Raw genomic sequence first — 22,059 nt, forward strand, 5'->3', positions numbered from 1 at the left:
CTTTTTCTGTATAAAAAATTCTATTTGCAGCTAAATAAGATGTAAAAGCCAGAGTGAGTTATTTTCCCTTTTTCCCATTTTAGGCACCTCCCCCCAAAAAAGAAACTCAAGCCAAATCCAATATTGGTAGGGAATTCCTGGAAGATATGGTTATTCTCTAATTGTCTATTGATGACATTTTTATTGAACATGTAGAAATAAACTATATTTCCACAGCATTCAAAAGAGAGAATTTAAAAAATTAAGGCAACGAAAAGACCAGAAACATTTTCTCTAGCAGCTTCAGAAAAACGATCAACCAGAAAACAGTATTCTAATCAAGAAATTATCAAGGAGAAAACCATACCCGCATCAAAATCTGGCAGGGCAAACTCCACCTACTGCAATAGAAGAGAATATAGTATACGTAGTGTTATGTATTATAGTTTTCCCTCGGGTCTATTCCGCTAGAGGGCGCTGTGTTCGTCGCTGATTGGTTACCTGTTTGACAGCCGGCATATATAAAGAGCTGCCAAACAGGGCTCAGTTGTTGCCAGTTAGTTGAGACGCGCGAATTGTGAAGTGCTGTGTTTGGCAACCTGTTATTATTAAAGCTGTTAGCTGCTTGAAGTCCTGGCTCGCCTCCTGTCTGTCCACCCGCGTTCTCCCAGCTAGAACACGTAGCATAGGGTTGAACTGTGAAGTCCATAATGCTCTCTAAGCTAGATTGTTTGCTTAGAGAAATTTCATTAGTCAACTAGGTAATATCATCAGTGTGCAAGTGTGTTGTTCCCTGTTTATATAAATTTCCTCTTCCTGCCAGTTTTGGTGGAGATGTAGCCTTCCACATTCACTTGTACTGATGATATTGTTTAGTTGTGTAATGAAACATCTGTAAGAAATAACCAAGCTCAAAGAGGATTCCACGAATAAGAAATAATGTATGAAGAATGTAATAATTTTTTATCCATTCCTCTAATTAACAAGGCTGAAACTTACACCCTGGTTTATCAATTTTGATGAAAGCAGGGGTTTTTAGTAGTAAGAAAACATGAGAGAAGTAGAGAGAATTACGGAGACATTTGCTATCATGAAAATGTAAGACATTCTTTTCATTTAGTGATAAAATCCCTTAAGAGAGCCAGTTTCATGAAGTGGTTAAGACACCAGGCTAGAAACTGGAAGACCATGAGTTCTAGTTCTGCCTTTGTCACAAAGCCAATTGGGTGACCTTAGGCCAGCCATTATCTCGGCCTTAGGAAGCAGGGGGGGAACCATTTCTGAAATGTTTTGTTTTTTTTAATTGAAAAAGTTCTATACAAAGACATTTCCCCCCTTTTTACCCCCCCGACATATAATGTAGATCACATATAAATACTGTACCCCCTCCCCTCCCCCCATCTTAAAATAGATTTCTCATTCAAATATTGTACCCCCTCACCTCCCAACAATCATAATATAAGTTTCTCTTAAAGTAACAATAGCCCATTAACCCCATCTTCTAGATTAATTAAACATATGTAAATAATAATATAGGTTTTTCTTAAAGCAACAATATCTCATTAATTAATTAATTATACATATATATTTCCCCACCTTCCACCCTAATCCTCCCCCACCTCCCAATCAAACCCACCCCCATGACTTCCGCTATACACCACTCTAACAATTCCAAGCATCCCATATATTATTTACTCAATCAGATGATCAATCTGTCAATCTAAACACTCTTACCTAAAGGCTACATAGTACTTCCTAGTCTGATATTTATTCTGTATGTAATCAATCCATTTTACCCATTCCTGTGTATAATTCTCCTGCTTCTGACCTTTTAAGAAAGCTGAAATTTTTGCCATTTTGGCAAACCCCGCCACTTTCTGAATCCATTGATCGATTGTCAGTAAAAAATCTTTTTTCCAGTGTTGAGCAATCAACAACCTAGCTGCTGTAACCATATACAAAACCAATTTTGTTTCCCCTTTAGTAAAATCCTTAGTTATACCCAGTAAAAACATTTGCGGAGTAAATTGTATCCTTTTCTTAAATACATTTTGCATGACCCACCATATTTTTATCCAAAAAGCTTTAACCTTATTGCAAGTCCACCATACATGAAAAAAGGTAGCATCTAGGCACCCGCATCTCCAGCATTTTGGTTGAACATTTGGGTACATACATGATAATTTTTTAGGATCTAAATACCATCTGTAAAACATTTTATAAAAGTTCTCCCTTAAATTCTGTGACTGTGTAAATTTAACATTCTGAACCCATATTTTTCCCCACGTTTCCAACATAACCGATTCATCAAAATTCTGAGCCCATTTAATCATACAATCCTTAACCAATTCACTTTCTGAGTCTCTTTCTAACAATACATTATATATTCTTTTAACCTGTTTCGGGCCAGTCTCTTTTATCTGCTTAATCAGTTCCACTTCTTTATCCATAAAGCCGACCCTGCGATCTTCTTTCCATCTCTTCTGTAACTGTATATAATGTAACCAATTTAAAGTAATTCCTTCTTCCAACAGTTGTTCCAAAGTTTTCAACTGCCATTCGTCCCCATCAGCAATAAGCACATCTTTATATAAACACCCCCCAAGTGACTTAGTATTCGTAATCCACATGGTGTCTGCAAGATCCAACCAAAGCGGTATTTTATAATCCCAATTAGGCCGGTGCTTCTTCCATATTCTCATCAAGGCACTTCGGAGAACATGATTGTTAAACACTTTATCCACCCTATCTTCATAAAAAAGATATGCATGCCATACCAGAGCAAGGTCATGACCTTCTATATTCAACAGTTCCGTTTTTGTTTTCCCACACCAATCTGCTACATGCGTCAATACCGCAGCTTCATAATACAATCGGAGGTTTGGGAGTCTGAGGCCACCTCTTTCACGAGTATCTTGCATAATCTTCATCTTTACTCTCGGTTTTTTCTCCTTCCAAACAAATTTATTTAATGTTGCTTGCCATTCTGACAAAATTTTATCTGATTTAAGCACCGGTATCATCTGAAATAAAAAAATGAATCTAGGTAGAATGTTCATTTTAATTGCTGAAATCCTTCCAAGCAAAGATAGTTGTAGCTTTTTCCATACTTGAAGGTCTTTCTGTATCTTTTGCCACAACACTTCATAATTATTTAAGAAAACTTTTGTATTTGATTCTGCAATTTGTATTCCTAAATATTTGACCTTGGAAACTATTTCAAAACCTGCCAAACTTACAAGTCTCTTTCTTTGAGTCTCTGTCATGTTTTTAACCATCATTTTCGTTTTATTTTGATTTAGTCTAAACCCAGACACCATGCCAAATTCTGCTATGATGTTTTTCATCTGGATTATTGAATTCAGAGGATGTGAAAGGGTAACAACCAGATCGTCGGCAAATGCTCTAGTTCTGTATTCCTTTTGCCTGATAGCTATGCCATTTAAGGAGTTTGAGTCCCGAATTGTATTCAACAAGACTTCCAAGATTAAAATAAATAACAATGGAGATAATGGGCAACCTTGTCTTGTACCTTTTTGTATCTCGAAGGTTGTGCATTAATAATGAGTTGTGCATTTTGTTGCTGATAAATTGCTCCAATCGCCTGCCGAAATCGTGGTCCCATATCCATATTTTCCAAAGTCTTGGTTAGAAAGTTCCAATTCACTCGATCGAAGGCCTTCTCCGCATCCAAGAAAACCAGCACTGCAGAGATCTGCTTATTCTTATCAAGATAGTCAATTAAGTCTATGAGTTGCCTTACATTCTCCTTCATGTGTCTGCCTTCAATAAATCCTGCTTGATCATGATGAATAACCTCTTGGATAACTGGCATCAATCTGTTGGCTAGTACTTTAGCAAATATTTTATAATCTGTGTTCAGAAGAGATATTGGTCTGTAATCCTCTGGTTTCTTAGGGCCATCTTTGTCTTTGGGTATCAATGATATAAAAGCCGCTTTCCATGAGAAAGGTATTTTACCTCCTTGCTGTATGTTGCATTGGTTTTCTTAGCTTTAGGATGTAAATCCGGTGTTAGCAAAAAAAAATCAATCCTTGAAAAGGATTTATGTCTATCTGAGTAGAAAGAAAAGTCCATCTCATTTGGATGTTGTATCCTCCAAACATCTTTTAGTTTCAAGTCGTCTTGTAAATCAAAAAAAAACCTTTGGTAATTTGGTAGTAAATTTAGTCATTGTTCTCTTATCTATCCTTGGAGAAATCACTCCGTTCCAATCTCCCATAATTAAAATACTCTTAAAATTCCAATCTATAATTTTTAAATGAAGCATCTTATAAAAGCTTTCTTGTTGTTGATTAGGTGCATATATTCCTACCACCAAAATAGGACCAAAATCTGTATCAAGTTCAATTGCTATATATCTACCACTGTCATCCGCCTCTATAACTTTAGTTGAAAATCTTTTATTTATATATATCACCACTCCATTTTTCTTTACCAAATTAGAGGCAGCATAAGATGTTCCCAATTTTGAATTCACTAAATACTTCTGGTCTTGCAACCTAATATGAGTCTCTTGAAGGCAAACAACATCATTATTAAATTTCTTCAGTATTTTTTCCTTTTTGGTGGAGAATTCAATCCATTCACATTCCAAGATAATAATTTAAACATCTTTTGGCCTGATCTGAAGCGTTGAGAGCATTTGCTGAAGATCTCTCTCCACAAGACTAATCTTTGGCCCTGCTCCTCCCATGGCTCCAATTTGCTTCTTACCTTCCTTCTTACCTGGGGCTTCCCCTGCTTCTGAGATTCTTCCATTTGCTGAAGATCTCTCTCCACAAGACTAATCTTTGGCCCTGCCCCTCCCATGGCTCCAATTTGCTTCTTACCTTCCTTCTTACCTGGGGCTTCCCCTGCTTCTGAGATTCTTCCATTTGTCTAGTCGTAGATCTAGTAACACGTTGTTCCACTGGCTTAAGTAATGGCATTTCAATGAGGGTCTTGGACGGTTCCTCCAAGAAAGAACTTAAAAGAAATCCAGAAGGGTCCACTTGTGATCCACCTACAGCACCCTGAGCTTCCTTCACTTTTTGCATCTGCTTTATTTGTTCTTCTGTCTCTTTCTCAAACAGCCTCTGCTCTAAGACATCCAAATCTGCTGGTGTTGGTGTAGATGTACGTGGGGGCGTTGCACTTGCCTTCAGTATTCCATAATAAAAGTCTCTTGCTTTGTCTATAGTATTCAAACGGTACCTCACCCCTTCATATCTGAATATAACACCCATTGGAGCATCCCACCTATACTGTATCTCTCTTTTCTTCAGCTCCGCTACCAAAAATCCAAAATCCCTTCTAAACTTTAACATCGCTGGTGGTAGCCGCTTGAAAACACCAATCATGGTCCCGTCTATTTGAAGAGAAGAATAAAAAGACTTCTGCAAGATGTCATTTCTAAAATTTCTCTCAGTAAAGTATATCACAACATCTCTTGGTAATTGCCTTTCTAATGCTATACGTGAATTTACTCTGTAAATTTTATCAATCTTAGCAGAAATCTCACGGGGATCATCCACTTTTAATAACGTGGCCAAAGCATCGCCACAAACTTTTCTTAAGTCCTCTCTAGGGTTTTCTCTTAAACCCCTCAGTCTGATAGCGTACTCCATAGATCTAAATTGTATCATAATAATCTCATTATCCATCCTTTGCATATTCCCCTCCATTTCCACAAATTTCAGATCCGTTTCTTTTGTTTTGGTTTCCAAATCCAAAACCAGTTGTTCCACCTTACTATCCACCTTAAGAACAACTTCTGACAGCCCCGTGGCTATAGCTTGCATGTTTTTATCAAGCTGGTCATACCTTTTTATGGTGTCCTGGACCATTTGTTTAACCTCTTTAATTTCTTTACCTATAAAGTCCTTCAAGTCCTGGAGGTTTATTATAGCCCCTTGTTCCGTTGCCATTCTTAACAAAAAAAAAAAAAAACACTTCTTCCCAACTTTCTCACAAAATGCTCTTCCGAGTAGATCAGGTTATATGAACTAGTTTAGAGTTGTTAATAGTTATTTCAGCCGTTCCACCTTTACTCCTTTTCCGCCCCCAGCTGTCAACAATCAGTTAACTTTCGTTTTCTTTAGGTTTTCAGCTATAAATTAACACCATTTTGAATCCTTTGTTCTGAATCCTTTGTTCTAAGCCCGCGCCTTTCAAGTTCAGCAATACTGTTCTTTAACAAAAATTTTCAAACTTAAAACTTAAGATACTTGCAAATGTTTCCTTCTTGGGTTGCTCGGAGTTAAAGGCTGTTCACGGCGTCTTGCTCCGCTAAATCATTAGCGGAGGATCTCAGTAGACCGGAGCTTAAAACAGCTGCAAAGGGGGGCTCTCCTTGCCCACACCCCAGAGGCTATAAATCCTTCTGGGGGGCTACACAAGTGGCTCTACCTGACAGCTGTAGCTCTCTCCTAAATTCCTGAGGATTTCGGAGTGTCCAAGGCGTTTACGATCTTTAAAAAAACGCCTCTACAGGCTATTGAGTCGACAAGCTTAAAAAAAGCCTGCCCGCGACGTCCGTAGCACAACCCGGAAGCCCCCATTTCTGAAATGTTGGCAAGAAAACTTCAGGCAATCCAGGCAGTCCCCAGGAAACAACAATTACTTGAAAATAAAGAAAAGTCTTTGGGATACATTTTATATATAGATTTCTTAGTTTGAGATAGATTTCCCTGCTCCTCAGTTCACAAGATCACAAAGTATCAACTAGTTGTAGACCAATCACAGTGGAAAGGATTTAGACTTGAGCATATGCAGCCCAGAATGTTCTTTGTTTTTACACTGCACATATAAAATTGTGAGGGATCATTATTGAGAGAAGTACTCTAAGATATCAAACTTTTTAATGAGATCTGGCAATGAGAGCTTGATTAGGCAAACTCTGTAATTTCAACCTAATTACCTCAATAAGATTAATGTCAGGGTTTCAAGTAACATCTCCAAGAAAGAAGTGGCAGGCCTGAAGGCCCAATATAAAAGATGGCTTCCAGGTCTGACAATTAACCCATCAACCAAAATGCAAAGCAGTCTGCCATATGATCACAAATTCAACAAACATTTAAAAACATTAAATGTTTCTTGAATTTCTTTTGACAGCACAGATGTAAAAACCCCATATTAAGTGAATTTGGGTAAATTATTGTTTATTTGTTCCAAAAACAATGAATCAATTTATCTCTCAAATAACATAGTGAGTAGTGAAGAATCTGAGCAAAACTATTACAATTAAATATACTGTTGTTTCTGATTCTCCAGGCATGTATTTAACAATTTTATGCCAATTTGGAAACCACTTATGTGGATCTCTGGAGATTTTACCTAAGGCTTTATGGTTTCATATTCTATACTTCTGATCTAAACAGTGGGATTGTATAATCCAGTATAAAATAAAGTGCTGATTATGTGCTTAAGAGCTATATTAAAAGATTTTATCTATTAAGAGATTTTTGCAGTGGATAATTTGAAATATTTTCATCAGCTTCCCCTTGCTCCACAAACCCAGTTATACATAACGTTTTTACTTCAGTCTTCATTAACAGATACCTTGCTCACAATGTCACCATACTTACACTTCTTCATTAAACGTATTTTTCAGAGTATAAGACACACCCTTTCCCACCCAAAAAGTGGGTGAAAGTCTGGGTGCGTCTTATACACAGAACACAGCATTTTTGGCCTCCTAAAACCTGCCCCCTTCACAAAAAATGGACATGCATAGGCTTTGGGAGGCCTCTCCTGGGGCTGGGGAGGGCAAAAACGAGCAAAAACCACATTGGTTTTTGCCAGTTTTTGCCCCCCAGCCCCCAGGAGCACTCTACAAACTTAACAAAGCTTATGCTTGAGCTATGTTTCACAAAACAACAAGGCATGCAGAGAGTTTGGGAGGTCTGCAGAGTACAAAAACTTTTTTAAAAATTTACCTTTTCAAAATCTTGGTGCGTCTTATACACCGGTGCATCTTATAGTCTGAAAAATATGATAGATTTTTCATCTGTACTGCCAACGAAAGGACAACATCCAGTTAGAGAACAAAGAATTCTAGAAGTGAACCACTGGCTAAAGGGTTGGTGTCGCCAAAAGAACTTTGGATTCCTGGACCATAGTCTATACTACCTCCAAGATGGACTTTTGGCAAGGGATGGTTTGCATCTCACAAAGACTGGGAAGAATGTTTTCAGAAAATGACTGGCTCAATTTATCAGGAGGGCTTTAAACTAAAATTGAGGGGGGAGGGTTACCAATCTTTAGAATCTCCAATTGGATCTCTCATTCAAAGCAAAACCTCCTAGAAAGCAAGGCAAATAACAAAGTAAGGAAGGATGGGAAGGAAGACAAACTCAAACACCAAATAGGAGACATAGGAAGCATAAAGAACTTGGGAAAGATTCCTTGGATGAAAATCCTAAAAGGGAAAACAACTCAAGAATCCTGGGAAACTCTGAAAAATATGATCATAAAAGCCCAGACCACCACATTACCAACGAGAAAGAAAAACAAGAAATCCAAGAAGAAATCAGCATGGCTGCACAAAGGTCTCTCTGACAAATTGAAAGAGAAAAAGGACAAGTACAAAAAATGGAAAGAGGGACACATAACTAAGGCAGGATATCAGCAAATAGCCAGAATCTGCAAAGACAAAGTCAGGAAAGCAAAGTCAGTCTGATCGCTTCTGGCTTCCAAAGGCTACGGACATTGGTCCGCTGTTCGCTTCTCCGGTGGGCTCCTCTTAGGAGCACAGGCGGTCTTGGAGGGACCACCTGCTGTAAGGCAGCTTGCTGGAACCCCCCGGATAAGCAGCAGCCATGGGGGGGGGGTTTCCAGTTTCGCCTCAGGAGCCGGGGAGCGTAGGGGGTGCATAGCAGCACCTTCACTGAATGGATTCCGGAAGGAAATAACCAATTACATGCAGCGGCTGAAGTGCTGGAGGTGAGAAATTTACTCCAATCTCCTTAATCGCTTTTAATTGATGAGCAGCAGCTTTTTGTAAATTGTGGATTCAATCTGTTTGAAGTTGGAAGATTGGAGGGGGGGTTCTTTTTTTTTTACCCCTCCCAGGCAAAGCGCCATTTGGATTATCTCTCAATCTCGGAATGGAGAGAGAGAGCAAAAAGTTGAATTAGTCACTTGAACTAACTATGTGAAAAGATTTATATCACAATTGCAAGAGGTGATTGCTGAATTGTTTTGAAAACTTTATGGAAATTTTTGATGTTCTGCTCCTGGTTCCCTGTGAAAGGGGGAGCTAAGATGGCCTTATAAATGAAGTCTGCCTTTTGAAACTACCTTTGAAGAAAGTCTGGTTTTATATTACCCCCCCTGAAGGACTCCTGGGGCTTCTCCTGTTATGTGGTCTTTCTGGATTTGGATTATTTGATGTTTTTTTCTTGTGTGACTTCTTGGCTTGGAAATGTGACTGAAGATTAACTTTCACTTTTGGATTTGCCTGTCTTCTCGGAATCGCTCGGCTGCGTGCTTCACAGACACCATTTCTTTTGCAAAAGATTTATACTCATCTCTGAACTCAGACAATGGGACCCAGAAAACCACCTTCAGGCAAAGCAGCCTCAGCACCTACTTCTTCTACATCCAGCCCAACGACTCAACAGACAAAAATTTCATCATTTTCACAACAAGAAAGGACTGGAGAGAGTTCAAAAGATTTATCTGTTACTCAAATGTTCCAGGCTCTTATGCAGGGACAAAATGAGTTGAAAAAGGAGGTGGCAGATTTTAGAGAAGAGCTCAAACGTGTACAGCAACAAATAACAGAAAATAAACAGAGAATTGGTGTGCTGGAAGAGGGTGTGGTTGGGCTGGGGGAGGAGGTTAAGGCAGTCCAGAAGGGGATTATAGAATTGGAAAATTTTATGGCAAAGATAGAACTTGAAAGAATGTCCTTCTTTCTCAGATTCCAGAACCTACTGGAGACAGAAGATGAAGATCTTAAGGATATCATGAGTACAATTTTAGCAGAATATATTAAAAGAGATAAAGAACAGTTGTGGTGGGATATGGATTTGGTTTACAGGATTAATTCAGCATATGGCAGAACACATAATGTTCCAAGGGAAGTACATGTTAAATTTCTTAGGAAGACCACAAGGGATGAGATTCTAGGGGCTCAAAGGGGGGACCACTAAAATATAAAGATAAAGAAATTCCCATTCTTAAACAAATTCCGAAAAGAATAAGAGATAAGAGGAGGAAGTATTCATCCTTATCAAAGAAATTATATAATAAAGGAATTTGGTTTAGATGGTTATTGCCAGAAGGAATGTTGATCTTCTGGGAGGGAAACAGAATTAGAATTAACACAGTTGTGGAGGCAGAGGCCTTCATTAAAAAACATATTGCCCTCCTAGAGGACGAAAATATAAGGGTAGTGAAAGGTAGTGAAAAAGGCGACAATATACAAGACATGAAGGAGGGAGGGGCTGCGGCTCCGCCTGGGGACAGGGGGAGGGAACAATATTGGAAAGACTCAGGTCACAAAAATAAATATATCTGGAATATCATTGTAATTGTTGATATATTAGAAAGTGGCAAAAGAGATGATTGAACACATGGTTGATACAATGTACAATAAGATGCTGTTTCTGCTTATCTTTTATCTATTGTTTTTTCCTTTCTGTAAAAGTTGTGAGAATTGGAGAGATTTCTACCTCTAGCACGATGGAGTTGCCAAAAAGTTTTTGTATATCCACCTACCCTTTTCCTATAAATTTTAAAAATCCATAAAATTCTTTAAAACAAGAAAAAAAACAGTAAGAGAACACCTGTCTGATCTTGATGAATATAAATCACCAGGGCCTGATGGATTACATCCCAGACTTCTAAAGAGCTGGCAGATGTCATTTCAGAACCACTGCACCACATCTTTCAAAAGAGCTGATGTGGCTCCCATCTTCAAAAAAGGGGAAAAAACAGACCCAGGAAACTACAGACCAATCAGCCTAACATCAATACCCTGGAAGATATTGGAAAAGATAATAATAATAATAATAATAATAATAATAATAATAATAATAATAATAATAATAATAATAATAATAATAAAAAACAAACAGATCTGCCAACACCTAGAAATGAGAAAAGTAATAACTAATAGCCAGCATGGGTTTTTTAAAAACAGATCATGCCAAATTAAACTTATTTCATTCTTCAACATAGTGACTAAATTAGTAGACCAGCAAAATACTGTGGACATAATATATTTAGATTTTAGCAAGGCATTTGACAAAGTAGACCACAATCTACTTCTTCGTAAGCTAGAAAAAAGTGGGATAGATAGCCTCACCACCAGATGGATTCGCAACTGGCTGACAAACCATACTCAACAAGTAATCCTTAATGGATCTAAGTCTACATGGAGAGAAGTAAGCAGTAGGGTACCACAAGTTTCCGTCTTAGGCCCAGTACTCTTCAAAATCTTCATAAACGACTTAGATGAGGGAATAGAAGGGGAACTTACCAAATTTGCAGATGATACTAAGCTGGCACGAATAGCTAACACCCTAGAACAGTGGTGGGCAACCCGCGGCTCGGGAGCCACATGCGGCTCTTTACACCCTTTAATGCGGCTCGTCTGTGTGCCGGGTGCCCGCTCCCCTCCCTCCTCTCGGGCTTCGGAGGGAAGCTTCTGCAAAAGCCCGGGCGAGTGACAACTAATTTTGGTCCTATGACTGCAGAATGCTGCAAAATACCATAAATGCAGGCCAGTTGTTGAGTGTTTCAAATGTGATTGGAACACTCAACAAGGTGACCACAGTGTGTGTGTGTGTGTGTGTGAGTGAGAAAGACAGACAGAGAGAGGAACAGAGAGAGGGAGTGAGGGAGGGAATCAGAGAGAGACTGACAGACAGACACACACACAGACAGAGAGAGACAGAGAGGGGGAGGGAGGGAGAGAAAGATAGACAGACAGAGAGACACACACAGAGTGAGTGATTAAGTGAATGAGTGAGAGACAGACACACCCACATACACAGAGTGACAGAGAGAGAGGAAGGGAGGGGAGAGAGACAGAGGGAGAGACAGAGGCACACACACACACACACACAGAGTGAGTGAGAGGCAGACAGACACACACACACACACAGAGTGACAGAGATGGGGGAGGGAGGGAGAGAGAGACAAAGAGCCAGAGAGAGAGAGAGAAAGAAAAAGAAAAAAAGAAAGAAAGTGGGAGAGAGAGATGAAATTAAAAACAACAACATACAAACCTGACTTACTCAAACTATCCAAGGAAATGCAAGGCCAATGTTCACATTAGTGGTTGTGACTTTGTCAGTCAATGTCAGGATGTAATTTTCTCTACATTGTAAGGCAAATTTTACGGAATTTAATGTTATCGATAAATAATATCGTTCTAAAGTTTTTGTTTTATTAGTTGTGTTATTTGTATCCTCCCGACCTATGTGGATACTTGCATGCAGAATATTCTCAATAAAAACTTATTGAAACTAAAAACAGTGTACCATCCTATGTATTTTCGGTTTTAAAAATGTGGCTCTCAAAGTAAATTTCAATCGTGGTTTTGGCGAGATTTGGCTCAGTTGAAAAAAAAGGTTGCCCACCACTGCCCTAGAAGATAGGCTCAAGATCCAGATGGATGTTGACAAACTTGAACACTGGGCCCTATCTAACAAAATGAAATTCAATGTAGAGAAAAGTAAAGTCCTACACTTAGGTAAGAAAAACCAAAAGTATACATATAAATTGAGTGAAACTAGGCTAATAGCAGTGACTGTGAGAGGGATCTTGGAGTCTTAGTGGACAACCAGCTAAATATGAGCCAGCAGTATACAGCGGCATTAACAGAGGGCTACAATCAAGATTAAATGAGGTACTAATACCAATCTATAAAGCCTTAGTAAGACCACACCTAGAGAACTGCATCCAGTTTTGTTTACCACACTGAAAAAAAGATGTTGAGAATTAGAAAAAGTCCAGAGAAGAGCAACCAGGATGATTAGGGGACTGGATACTAAAACATGAAGAATGGTTACATGAACTGGGCATGGCTAGTCTAGTGAAGAGAAGGACCAGGGGAGACATGATAGCAGTGTTCCAATATTTGAGGATCTGCCACAGAGGAGGGGTCAAGCTATTTTCCAAAGCACCCAAAGGCCGGACATGGAGTAATGGATGGAAATCTCTCCAGGAGAGATTCAATCTAGAAATAAGGAGGAACTTTCTGACAGTGAGAACAATCAACCAATGGAAAGGTTTGCCTTCAGAAGTTGTGGGAGCTTCATCACTTGAGACTTTCAAGAAGAGATTGGACTGCCATTTGTCAGAAATGGTGTAGTATCTCCTGCCAGAGCTGGGGGTTGGACTAGATGACCTATAAAGTCCCTTGCAACTCTGTTCATCTTTTAATCTGTTGCTTGTTTAGCTAAAGGGAAGTGATGGGATCTAGAAGCCAGAAATGCAGTGATGTCTTGTGAGACTGGGAGGCAATGACTAATCCACATGTCTGATAATATACTATATATTTATACAAAGGTACTATGTAAATATTGTACTTAGTGTCTTTTAAAAAATAGGAGCAATGGCTGTTAAGTGGTGGCGCAGCAATTTCCACGACACCTAGACGAATCCGATTATCTAGACCCACGCCAGTCCGGCTTCCGACCCGGGCACAGCACTGAGACAGCCTTGGTCGCGTTGGTGGATGATCTCTGGAGGGCCAGAGATAGGGGTTGTTCCTCTATCCTGGTCCTATTAGACCTCTCGGCGGCTTTTGATACCATCGACCATGGTATCCTATTGCGCCGGTTGGAGGGGATGGGAGTCGGAGGCACCGTTTTGCGGTGGTTCGGCTCCTACCTCTCCGACCGGAAGCAATGTGTGTTGACAGGGGGGCAGAGGTCGTCCCTGAGGCCACTCACTTGTGGGGTGCCACAGGGGTCGGTCCTCTCGCCTCTTCTGTTCAACGCATATGTGAAGCCGCTGGGTGAGATCATCCGTGGTTTTGGGGTTGAGTACCATCTTTACGCTGATGATACTCAGCTGTATATTTCAACCCCAAACCACCCCAACGAGGCTGTCGAAGTGATGTCCCGGTGTTTGGAAGCCGTCGGGGTCTGGATGGGGGACAACAGACTCAAACTCAACCCCTCCAAGACCGAGTGGCTGTGGTTACCGGCACCTCGGTTCAGCCAGCTGACTCCATCGCTGGCCATAGGGGGCGAACAACTGTCCCCTGTGGAGCGGGCGCGCAATTTGGGCGTCCTCCTTGATGCCCGGCTGTCAATGGAGGACCATGTGGCAGCCGTGGCAAGGGGGGCGTTCCACCAGGTTTGCCTGGTGCGCCAATTGCGCCCCCTACTGGACCGGAGTGCCCTGCGCACGGTCACTCATGCGCTGGTGACGTCTCGCCTGGACTACTGCAATGCCCTCTACATGGGGCTTCCCTTGGGACGCATCCGGAGACTGCAGCTAGTTCAGAACGCAGCCGCGCGGGTTATTATGGGACGTACACGTTACTCCCACGTAACACCTCTCCTGCGCGAGCTGCACTGGCTACCTGTGGCCTTTCGGGTGCGTTTCAAGGTATTGATCACCATCTTTAAAGCGCTCCATGGCAGAGGACCTAGTTATCTGCAGGATCGCATCCTACCACATACGTCCCTGCGACCTATCCGCTCACACAGGGAGGGGCTCCTCCTGGTGCCGTCTGCTAGGCAATGCCAGCGGGCGACACCTAGGAGTAGATCCTTCTCTGTGATGGGCCCAACCCTCTGGAATGACCTCCCCCCAGACATTCGAACTACCACCGACCTCCGTTCCTTCCGGCAAAAGTTAAAGACTCACCTATTTCAATCAGCTGGCCTGGCACTTTCTTAGTTTTACCTCCCAGGGATTTATTTTATTTTAGGGTTTGGGGTTTTAATTGTGATGTTTTTAGGTATTTATTTCTTAGTACAGCCTATCTCCCCCTCCAAATGTATTTTAAATGTAGCTTAAATGTATTTAATTATTATGACTGGTTTTATTGTATTGACTGTACACCGCCCCGAGTCCCTTTTTGGGAGAGGGGCGGTCTAAAAATCTAAGAAATAAATAAATAAATAAATAATAATAAAGTGAATCACATAGCCATTAAACTAATATGGCTTCCTGCACTGATTTTGCTTGTCAGAAGCTCCCTGGGAAGATTGCAAACAACACCATATAACCCTGGGACAACCCTATGGCAACTCTCATAAATGCATGCCCCTATCAAGTGTCCCAATTTTGATCATATAGCTGCAAGGATGCTGCTATGATCATAAGTGGGAGGACAAGACTCAATTTTTTCAGCATTGTCATAACTTCAGACGATTATAAATCATTTCTGTTTGTATCAGATGTTTTCATTGATTGTGAAATGCCTGAATTGCCATTTACATGTAATTCCTCTGGTTCACATTGAAGGTTCTAGAACAGGGGTGTCAAACAGGTGGCTGGCGGGCTGGATGCATCACATGCAGGCCACACTGACCCTGGCTCCGCAAAGGCAAAAAACAGTGCGATACATCGTGATATGTCACATGACACAATCAAATTTGACACCCGTGATCTAGACATAGTTTTGGAATGGGGTTGTGCTCAGCCCCTAATTTTGTGTGGCATGTGTGCCCTATTCTATCTTTTCCAGAACAGCATATTGCACATACAGGTCCATTTATATGGAATCTATTCTGGGGCTGATGCAGATAAAACAGTTGCTATTTGGAGGGTGCTTTATTTTATTCTAAGAGCAATCATCTCCGCAGGTCAAGGTGTATCCCCAAAATTGACCCTCAACGTTCCATGCTGGAGTCCTGCAAGTGAGTGGAGTTGTCCACATGTAGTTATATCAATAACTACTTATACAATAATTTCAAATGCAATCACAAATGGAAAATCTGATTGCCACCTCCTGTGCTTCCTTGGCAGTGTGAACTGTACTTGCAGGCATGTCTGAGCATTTTAAAAGATTAACCATGGATGTCTTGATATAAAAACAGCTGTATATTTTGGATGATCTTTGGGTAGGACTGGGATGATTGGAGATAAGTATAAACAACATGGCTGGTTTGTGTATTCTATCATTTAAAATGGGTTCCAACTAATTTTCAGTTTCTGTGGTACAATCATGAGTAGTAATTTTTAGCTTTAGCTTCTTAGGGAAGAAACTATAGAATGAATTTCCATAGCTCTAAAATGAAAACAAAACAAAACAACATTTTGATTTACCTTTCTTTTTAATATTATCTCAATGGTTCAAAATTAAACTTCCATTTTTAGAATCAGCATATCTTTTCTTTTTAGATAACCTGTGGAATGACCAAAATATGGAAGGAGAGCTCGACCTTCCTTCGGGGTGGAGGAAAATCCATGATTCTTCTGGTACTTATTACTGGCATGTGCCCACAGGAACCACTCAATGGCAACACCCTTCTTGCACTTCTGGTGTAGGTCATGCTGGGGAAGCTGCATTTCCAGAAACGGTACCCTTTGAGATACTATCAATCCTATTACCATTTACTATTAACTAGTCCTATTATTATCAGTCCTATTACTATAAACTGGTTGTGGCATATGAAACACATGTCACAAATAACATGACATGTCATTTTTGATGACATGCCTAGGGCATGTCGGTATACTGTTGTGCAGCCTCTGAAGCCTCCAAAAAGTATGCAAGAATGAGGAGTGCTTTCCCACTCTTTTTGGAGGTGGCAGGACAATTGCCATCACTATTATATATTATCATTACACTCTGGGTTATGCAGCATGTGATTTACTTGAGTTGGGACTTGTTGTATGTAAATTACAAGTTATTACTTAATGTTATATGTGAATCCAACCATTTTGACCTATCCAATAAACTGGTAAAACAAACCATAGCTTAGGGCTACTTGTATGTCCATTCTTGCTGTTCACCAACTGGGGACTCATTTCACTATAATGTTGACCTCTTGTTCATGTGTGTCAAAAATGCAAACAGAAATCTTTTACACTGGATAGAAATATGAAATATTAAGAAAAATAGCATGTTAATTCAGTTCTTCCAACTCTACCAATGGGTCTGCATGATCTCCTTTTTTTCCTATTGAGAAAGAAGGAGATTTCTGGTTTTCAAAGCCAAAATAATCTATTATCTCAAGGGGATAACCTGGGTGGAACAACTCAATCACAGTTCAAAACAATGTTCAAAAGAAATAGCATTAGTATTTAAATTTCATTTGATTATATTTGTTTGATCCATTACATTTTGTGGAGTGGAGTGGAAGAGAAGAGGAGAACAGACTAGACTAGACTAGACTAGGACATGAAATAGTACTTTATTTGGCCAAGTATGATTAGACACACAAGGAATTTGTCCAGAAGCTCTCATCATCATCATAATACCAATAAGAGGGTAATGCAGTTCCCATTACAGATAGTCCTTGACTTAATGACTGGTTGCTTTGTAACTGTTCAAACTGGTGAGAAAAATAAAGTCCTGCATTTAGGCAGGAAAAAGTAAAAACACAGGTATGGAATAGCTGGCTTAATAGTACTGTGTTTCCTCGAAAATAAGATCCAGTCTTATTTTCTTTTTGACCCTAAAATAAGCACCAGGTCTTATTTTCAGGGCATGTCTAACCCGCTTACCTCAGGACCACAACAGCCAGCCATGTTGTGCCACTGCCCAACTTCTTCTGTAGCAGCTCACAGCCACTCACGGCCAGACGCTGTATGACTCGTCACGCTAGTTCCCACCATGTGGCTCAATTGCGCCTATGTCGCCATTCATGGCAGGAGGCTGTGTGGCACATTGTGCCGTTGCATGCACAAGCAGCAGCACTGGTGCAACGAGCCTTGTGGTGTTCTGCTGTGAGCGGCGGCACCAGCGCAATGCGGCATATGACGTTGAGCTGTAAGCGGCTGCAAGCAGCTGCAGAAGAAGTCAGGCAGCAGAGCAACAGGTATCGAGGTATGGGAGACCTGGCTGCGGCAGTCCTAAGATAAGTGGGTGTGGGGCGTGTGGGGTAGCTCTACCCCTAACCCAGAGGGAACTTTGTTGTTTTACATGTTCACAGTAGTGATAATGCTTTAGGTGCAAAAATGGAAATATATATTAATTCCCACAATGGAAGATTGGTTGGAGAAACTGATGGAATTAGTGGAGATAACCAAATTACTGTAATAACTGTTTTAATCAAAGAAAATAATACATCTATCTTTGTTTCTACCTGGAAACTGCTTCTGGAATTTGTACTTGAAATAGAAAAAAAATGAAACATTGACTTTGCAATTTACTGATTAGACAGGGGTTTTTTGTTATAGAAATGACATTTACTAAGTATGCAAAGTAAAAGTTGAGGCTGTAACGTTATTATGTTTATTCTACTCCACTGAAGTATGTTGGAAGTTAATGCTTTCTTCCTCCCCCCTCCCTTTCATCCTACACTTCTCTCCCCTTCTCCCTTTTCCCACCATTTTCATTGCCATTTGTATTTTACACTGATAAATTTAATAAAATTATATATAAAACATAAATATTATATATAAAATACACCTGAAGCAATAAAAGAGGAAGTAAAGAAGAAAAAGAAAAATATATAAAATATGAAGAAAAATCATTGTTGCTTCCTTTGGTCTTTAATTTTCTGGAGAGGATAGAATAAGTCAGTGATGGCCAACCTTTTTGCCATCGTGTGCCAAAAGCGGGGGGAGAGCAGGGTGGTCATGCACGGGCATGCCCATACCCATAATTCTATGCCCCCCCCCCCGTATATGCACATGCAACCTCCCTTGCACATGCACATGTGACCCCTGCCCTCCCCCCGCTTTGGCACACGATGGATCCGTTTTTCACCCTTCCCAGGCTCCAAAGGCTTTCTAGGAGCCCGGGGAGGATGAAAACGGCCTCCCCACCTCCCCGGAGGCCCTCCGGGGGCTTCAGGAGGCTTCCAGCGCCTTCCACTCGCACTTGCAACAGCAGCGCCTGCCGCTCCCCGACGCCTTCAGAGGCAACCGCTCCTCTTGGTGGGGCAGCCGCTTCAGGGAAGCCTCCAAAGGGCAAAAAATGGCCGAAAATGAAGGCCAAAGTTAGCTGGCCAGTGCGCACATGCACGCTGGAGCTGACAGGGCAATGCCTCACGTGCACTAACAAATGGCTCCATGTGCTACCTGTGGCACACGTGCCATAGGTTCGCCATCACGGGACTAGGTCATGACTTAGAATAATTCCCACATAACATTCTGCTCAGAAGAACCCTGAAATGGTATCCTCATATTTTTCCTGATGAACAAATTATCAGAAGAACCAGTATAATATAGTAATCCCGATGTTGGACTGGGCAACTGTAGGGATGTCATTCTCTCTCAGTCCAACCTACTTCACAAGATAATTGAGGGGAAAATTGGAGGAGAACCGTCTTGAGTTGTGAATAAAAAGTGGGACCTTAGTCTCACAAATAAACAAGCTTGAGTTTATTTTCTGTTCTTATGCAGGACATTCAACCTGCTGTGGTTAGATGTGTGCCAACAGAGATACTTATCCCAAGCCCAGTGACTTCTTTCTCCAAAAGGTAGGCTTGTTAATGCAAGTCCCTTAATGTGAGGTGCGAGGTACAGATAGCCCTTGACTTACAACCACAATTGAGCCCCAAATTTCCATTGCTAAGTAAGACAGCCATTAAGTGAGTTTTGCCCCATTTTACGACCTTTCTTGCTACAGTTGTTAAGTAAATCACTGCAGTTATCAAGTTAATAATATGGTTGTTAAATGAATCTGGCCTCCCCACTGACTTTGCTTGTCAGAAGGTTGCAAGAATGATCACATGATCCCGGGACACTGCAACTGTCATAAATACATTCAGTTACTGAAGCAACTGAATTTTGATCACGTGACTGTGGGGATGCTGAAATAGTCATAAGTGTGAAAAACAGTCATAAGTCACTTTTTTCAGTTCCTCTTTAACTTCAGACAATTCAAACTAAAAGAATGGTTGTAAGTCAGTGACAGAGATGGAGTGCCTGCACACAATTACTTTCTTCTATGGTGTTCCCAAGTAACATTTGTATCATTTGCTCATATGCCCAGGGAAGTAGTTATAGTTCCTTTTCTTTGTTCAGTTTTTACCCTGAATAAAAATGATGTTCTTCTGCTCCTAAAGCAGAGGTGAGATTCAGCAGGTTCTGACCAGTTCTGGAGAACCAGGAGAGGAAATTTTGAGAAGTTCGTAGAACTGGTAAATACCACCTCTGACTGGCCCCGCCCCCATCTATTCTTTGCCTCCCAAATCCCAGCTGATCTGGAAGAAATGGAGATTTTGCAGTAACCTTCTCCTGCCACGTCCACCAAGCCACGCCCACAGAACCGGTAGTAAAAATTTGGAATCCCATCCTACAGGTAGTCCTCGACTCACCAATAATTGGTTAGCAGCTGTTCAAAGTTATGATGGACCTCCCAAAACCTGATTTTGAAGTTACAGCTGCTGCTTGATAATCCACCTGCCCTTATGACAAACTTCAGGAACACTGCAGAAATCCTCCCACCTATGTTCTCCTCCTCTCCCAATTTGGGACTGGCTGCAATGAATTGTGGCCACTCCAAAATGTCATCCACTTCTGGAATGACGCCATGCAGCCTAGGGAGGCTGAGGGGCAGAGCAGCCTGCTGTCATTTACCTATTCAAACCCACAATGTAGGAAGGCCACATGGTGCAGCAGTCGCTTCCAGGAGGAGATCTACAGTAAAAGGTAAGTGACTAATCGTGTCTGGAAGTGGGAAGGAGGGTGTGGGGCTCAGTGGGATGGGAAAGCAGCCCCAAGGTCTATGGAGATCCAGTAGGGTGGAAAAGCAGGCCCAAGGCTTGTAGGGACTTTGAGGGTGGGAGGCGGTACGGCGAGAGAGGTAGGACTTGTGAGGACCAGGGCAGCTGAGGAAGTGCTGTAGTGAGGGCCCAGGTTTGTGCTAGGCCTCCCAGGATCTCCTCCATCTTTGAGGCACACATACTATGCTTAATGACCCACAAAGTCACTTAACAGGGAGTAGGAATGAGGGTCATTACGTGAGGCAATCACATGGGTGCCTCACTTAATGACATCACTTTGTGACTGTAATGGGCAGGCTCCATTTTGGTGGTAAGTAGATTACCTGTGTTCATATAGAACAGGGGTGGCGAACACGCGGCTCTCGAGCCGCATGCGGCTCCCGGCCAAAATGAATGAGGCTCTTTGCCTCTTATCATTATTTTGTATACTGTGGCTCGGATCGCGCGCTCCCTTTCGGAAGCTGGGGAGGTCCTTTGCAGGCAGCTAGAACGGGTCGCCTGCTAAGGACTTCCCCAGACTTGCTTTGAGGAGCACGGGGCGACTGAGGCTAGTTGTGAAGCCCCAAAGCCCCCACCGCCACCGGAAGAACTGCTGCCACTTCCTCCTCCTCCTCCTCCTCTAACAGGCAGCACCGCCGGATTTGCCGCCCGGCGCTGCGGCTGAGATGAAGCTGCCAAAGCTCCAGCCGGCATCTCCGCGCGTGGCAGCGGCGCCTCCCCTCCGCTCGGAGCAGCTGAGCTCAGTCAGCGCTGGGTTACCCCTGCCCCCTCCTTCTCCTCCACCGTGCTTTTGAGGAGCCATGAGGCTGCAGGAGCCAGTAGGAAGGCGGGGGGGGGGGGAGCAGGGGAAAAAAAGCCTCATGGCTCCTCAAAAGCACGGAGGAGGGGGAGGGGGCAGAGGTAACCCAGTGCTGAGCTCAGGAGCAAATCTGGTGATTCTGTTGGAGGAGGAGGAGGAGGAGGTAGCAGCAGTTATTCTGGTGGCAACTCGTACTCGTCGGCATCTTCAGCAGAAGCCCTGCCCACAATGAAGAAAGCAAAGATGGAGCAGATCCACGCAGATGACGTCGCTGCAACATGACTGGAGGAGGAATTCTGGGAGTTGAAGTCCACAAGTGTTAAAGCTGTCAGGTTTGAAGACCTCTGCATTTTTTTTCTAGGGGTGGAAGGGTCTTGTAACTTGACAGCTTTAAGACTTCCATGCTTCAAATGCCAGAGTTCCTGAACCAACAGGACTGGAGGAGAAATTCTGGGAGTTGAA

General features: G+C 41.7%; 1 protein-coding gene across 2 annotated transcripts in view; it reads left to right on the forward strand.

Moving 5' to 3' along the window:
* The window catches only part of APBB3 (amyloid beta precursor protein binding family B member 3), a 65,940-nt gene that overhangs the window by 13,431 nt on the left and 30,450 nt on the right, over positions 1-22,059 (forward strand). For both annotated transcript variants that reach the window (XM_081950068.1, XM_081950067.1), the window contains exons 2-3: positions 16,300-16,478; positions 19,474-19,550. In XM_081950068.1, the coding sequence (XP_081806194.1) occupies positions 16,300-16,478; positions 19,474-19,550 (256 nt within the window). The remainder of the gene's footprint in view (positions 1-16,299; positions 16,479-19,473; positions 19,551-22,059) is intronic.

The sequence above is a fragment of the Natrix helvetica genome (assembly GCF_964273705.1).
Source record: "Natrix helvetica genome assembly, chromosome: 4".
Taxonomy (NCBI): domain Eukaryota; kingdom Metazoa; phylum Chordata; class Lepidosauria; order Squamata; family Natricidae; genus Natrix; species Natrix helvetica.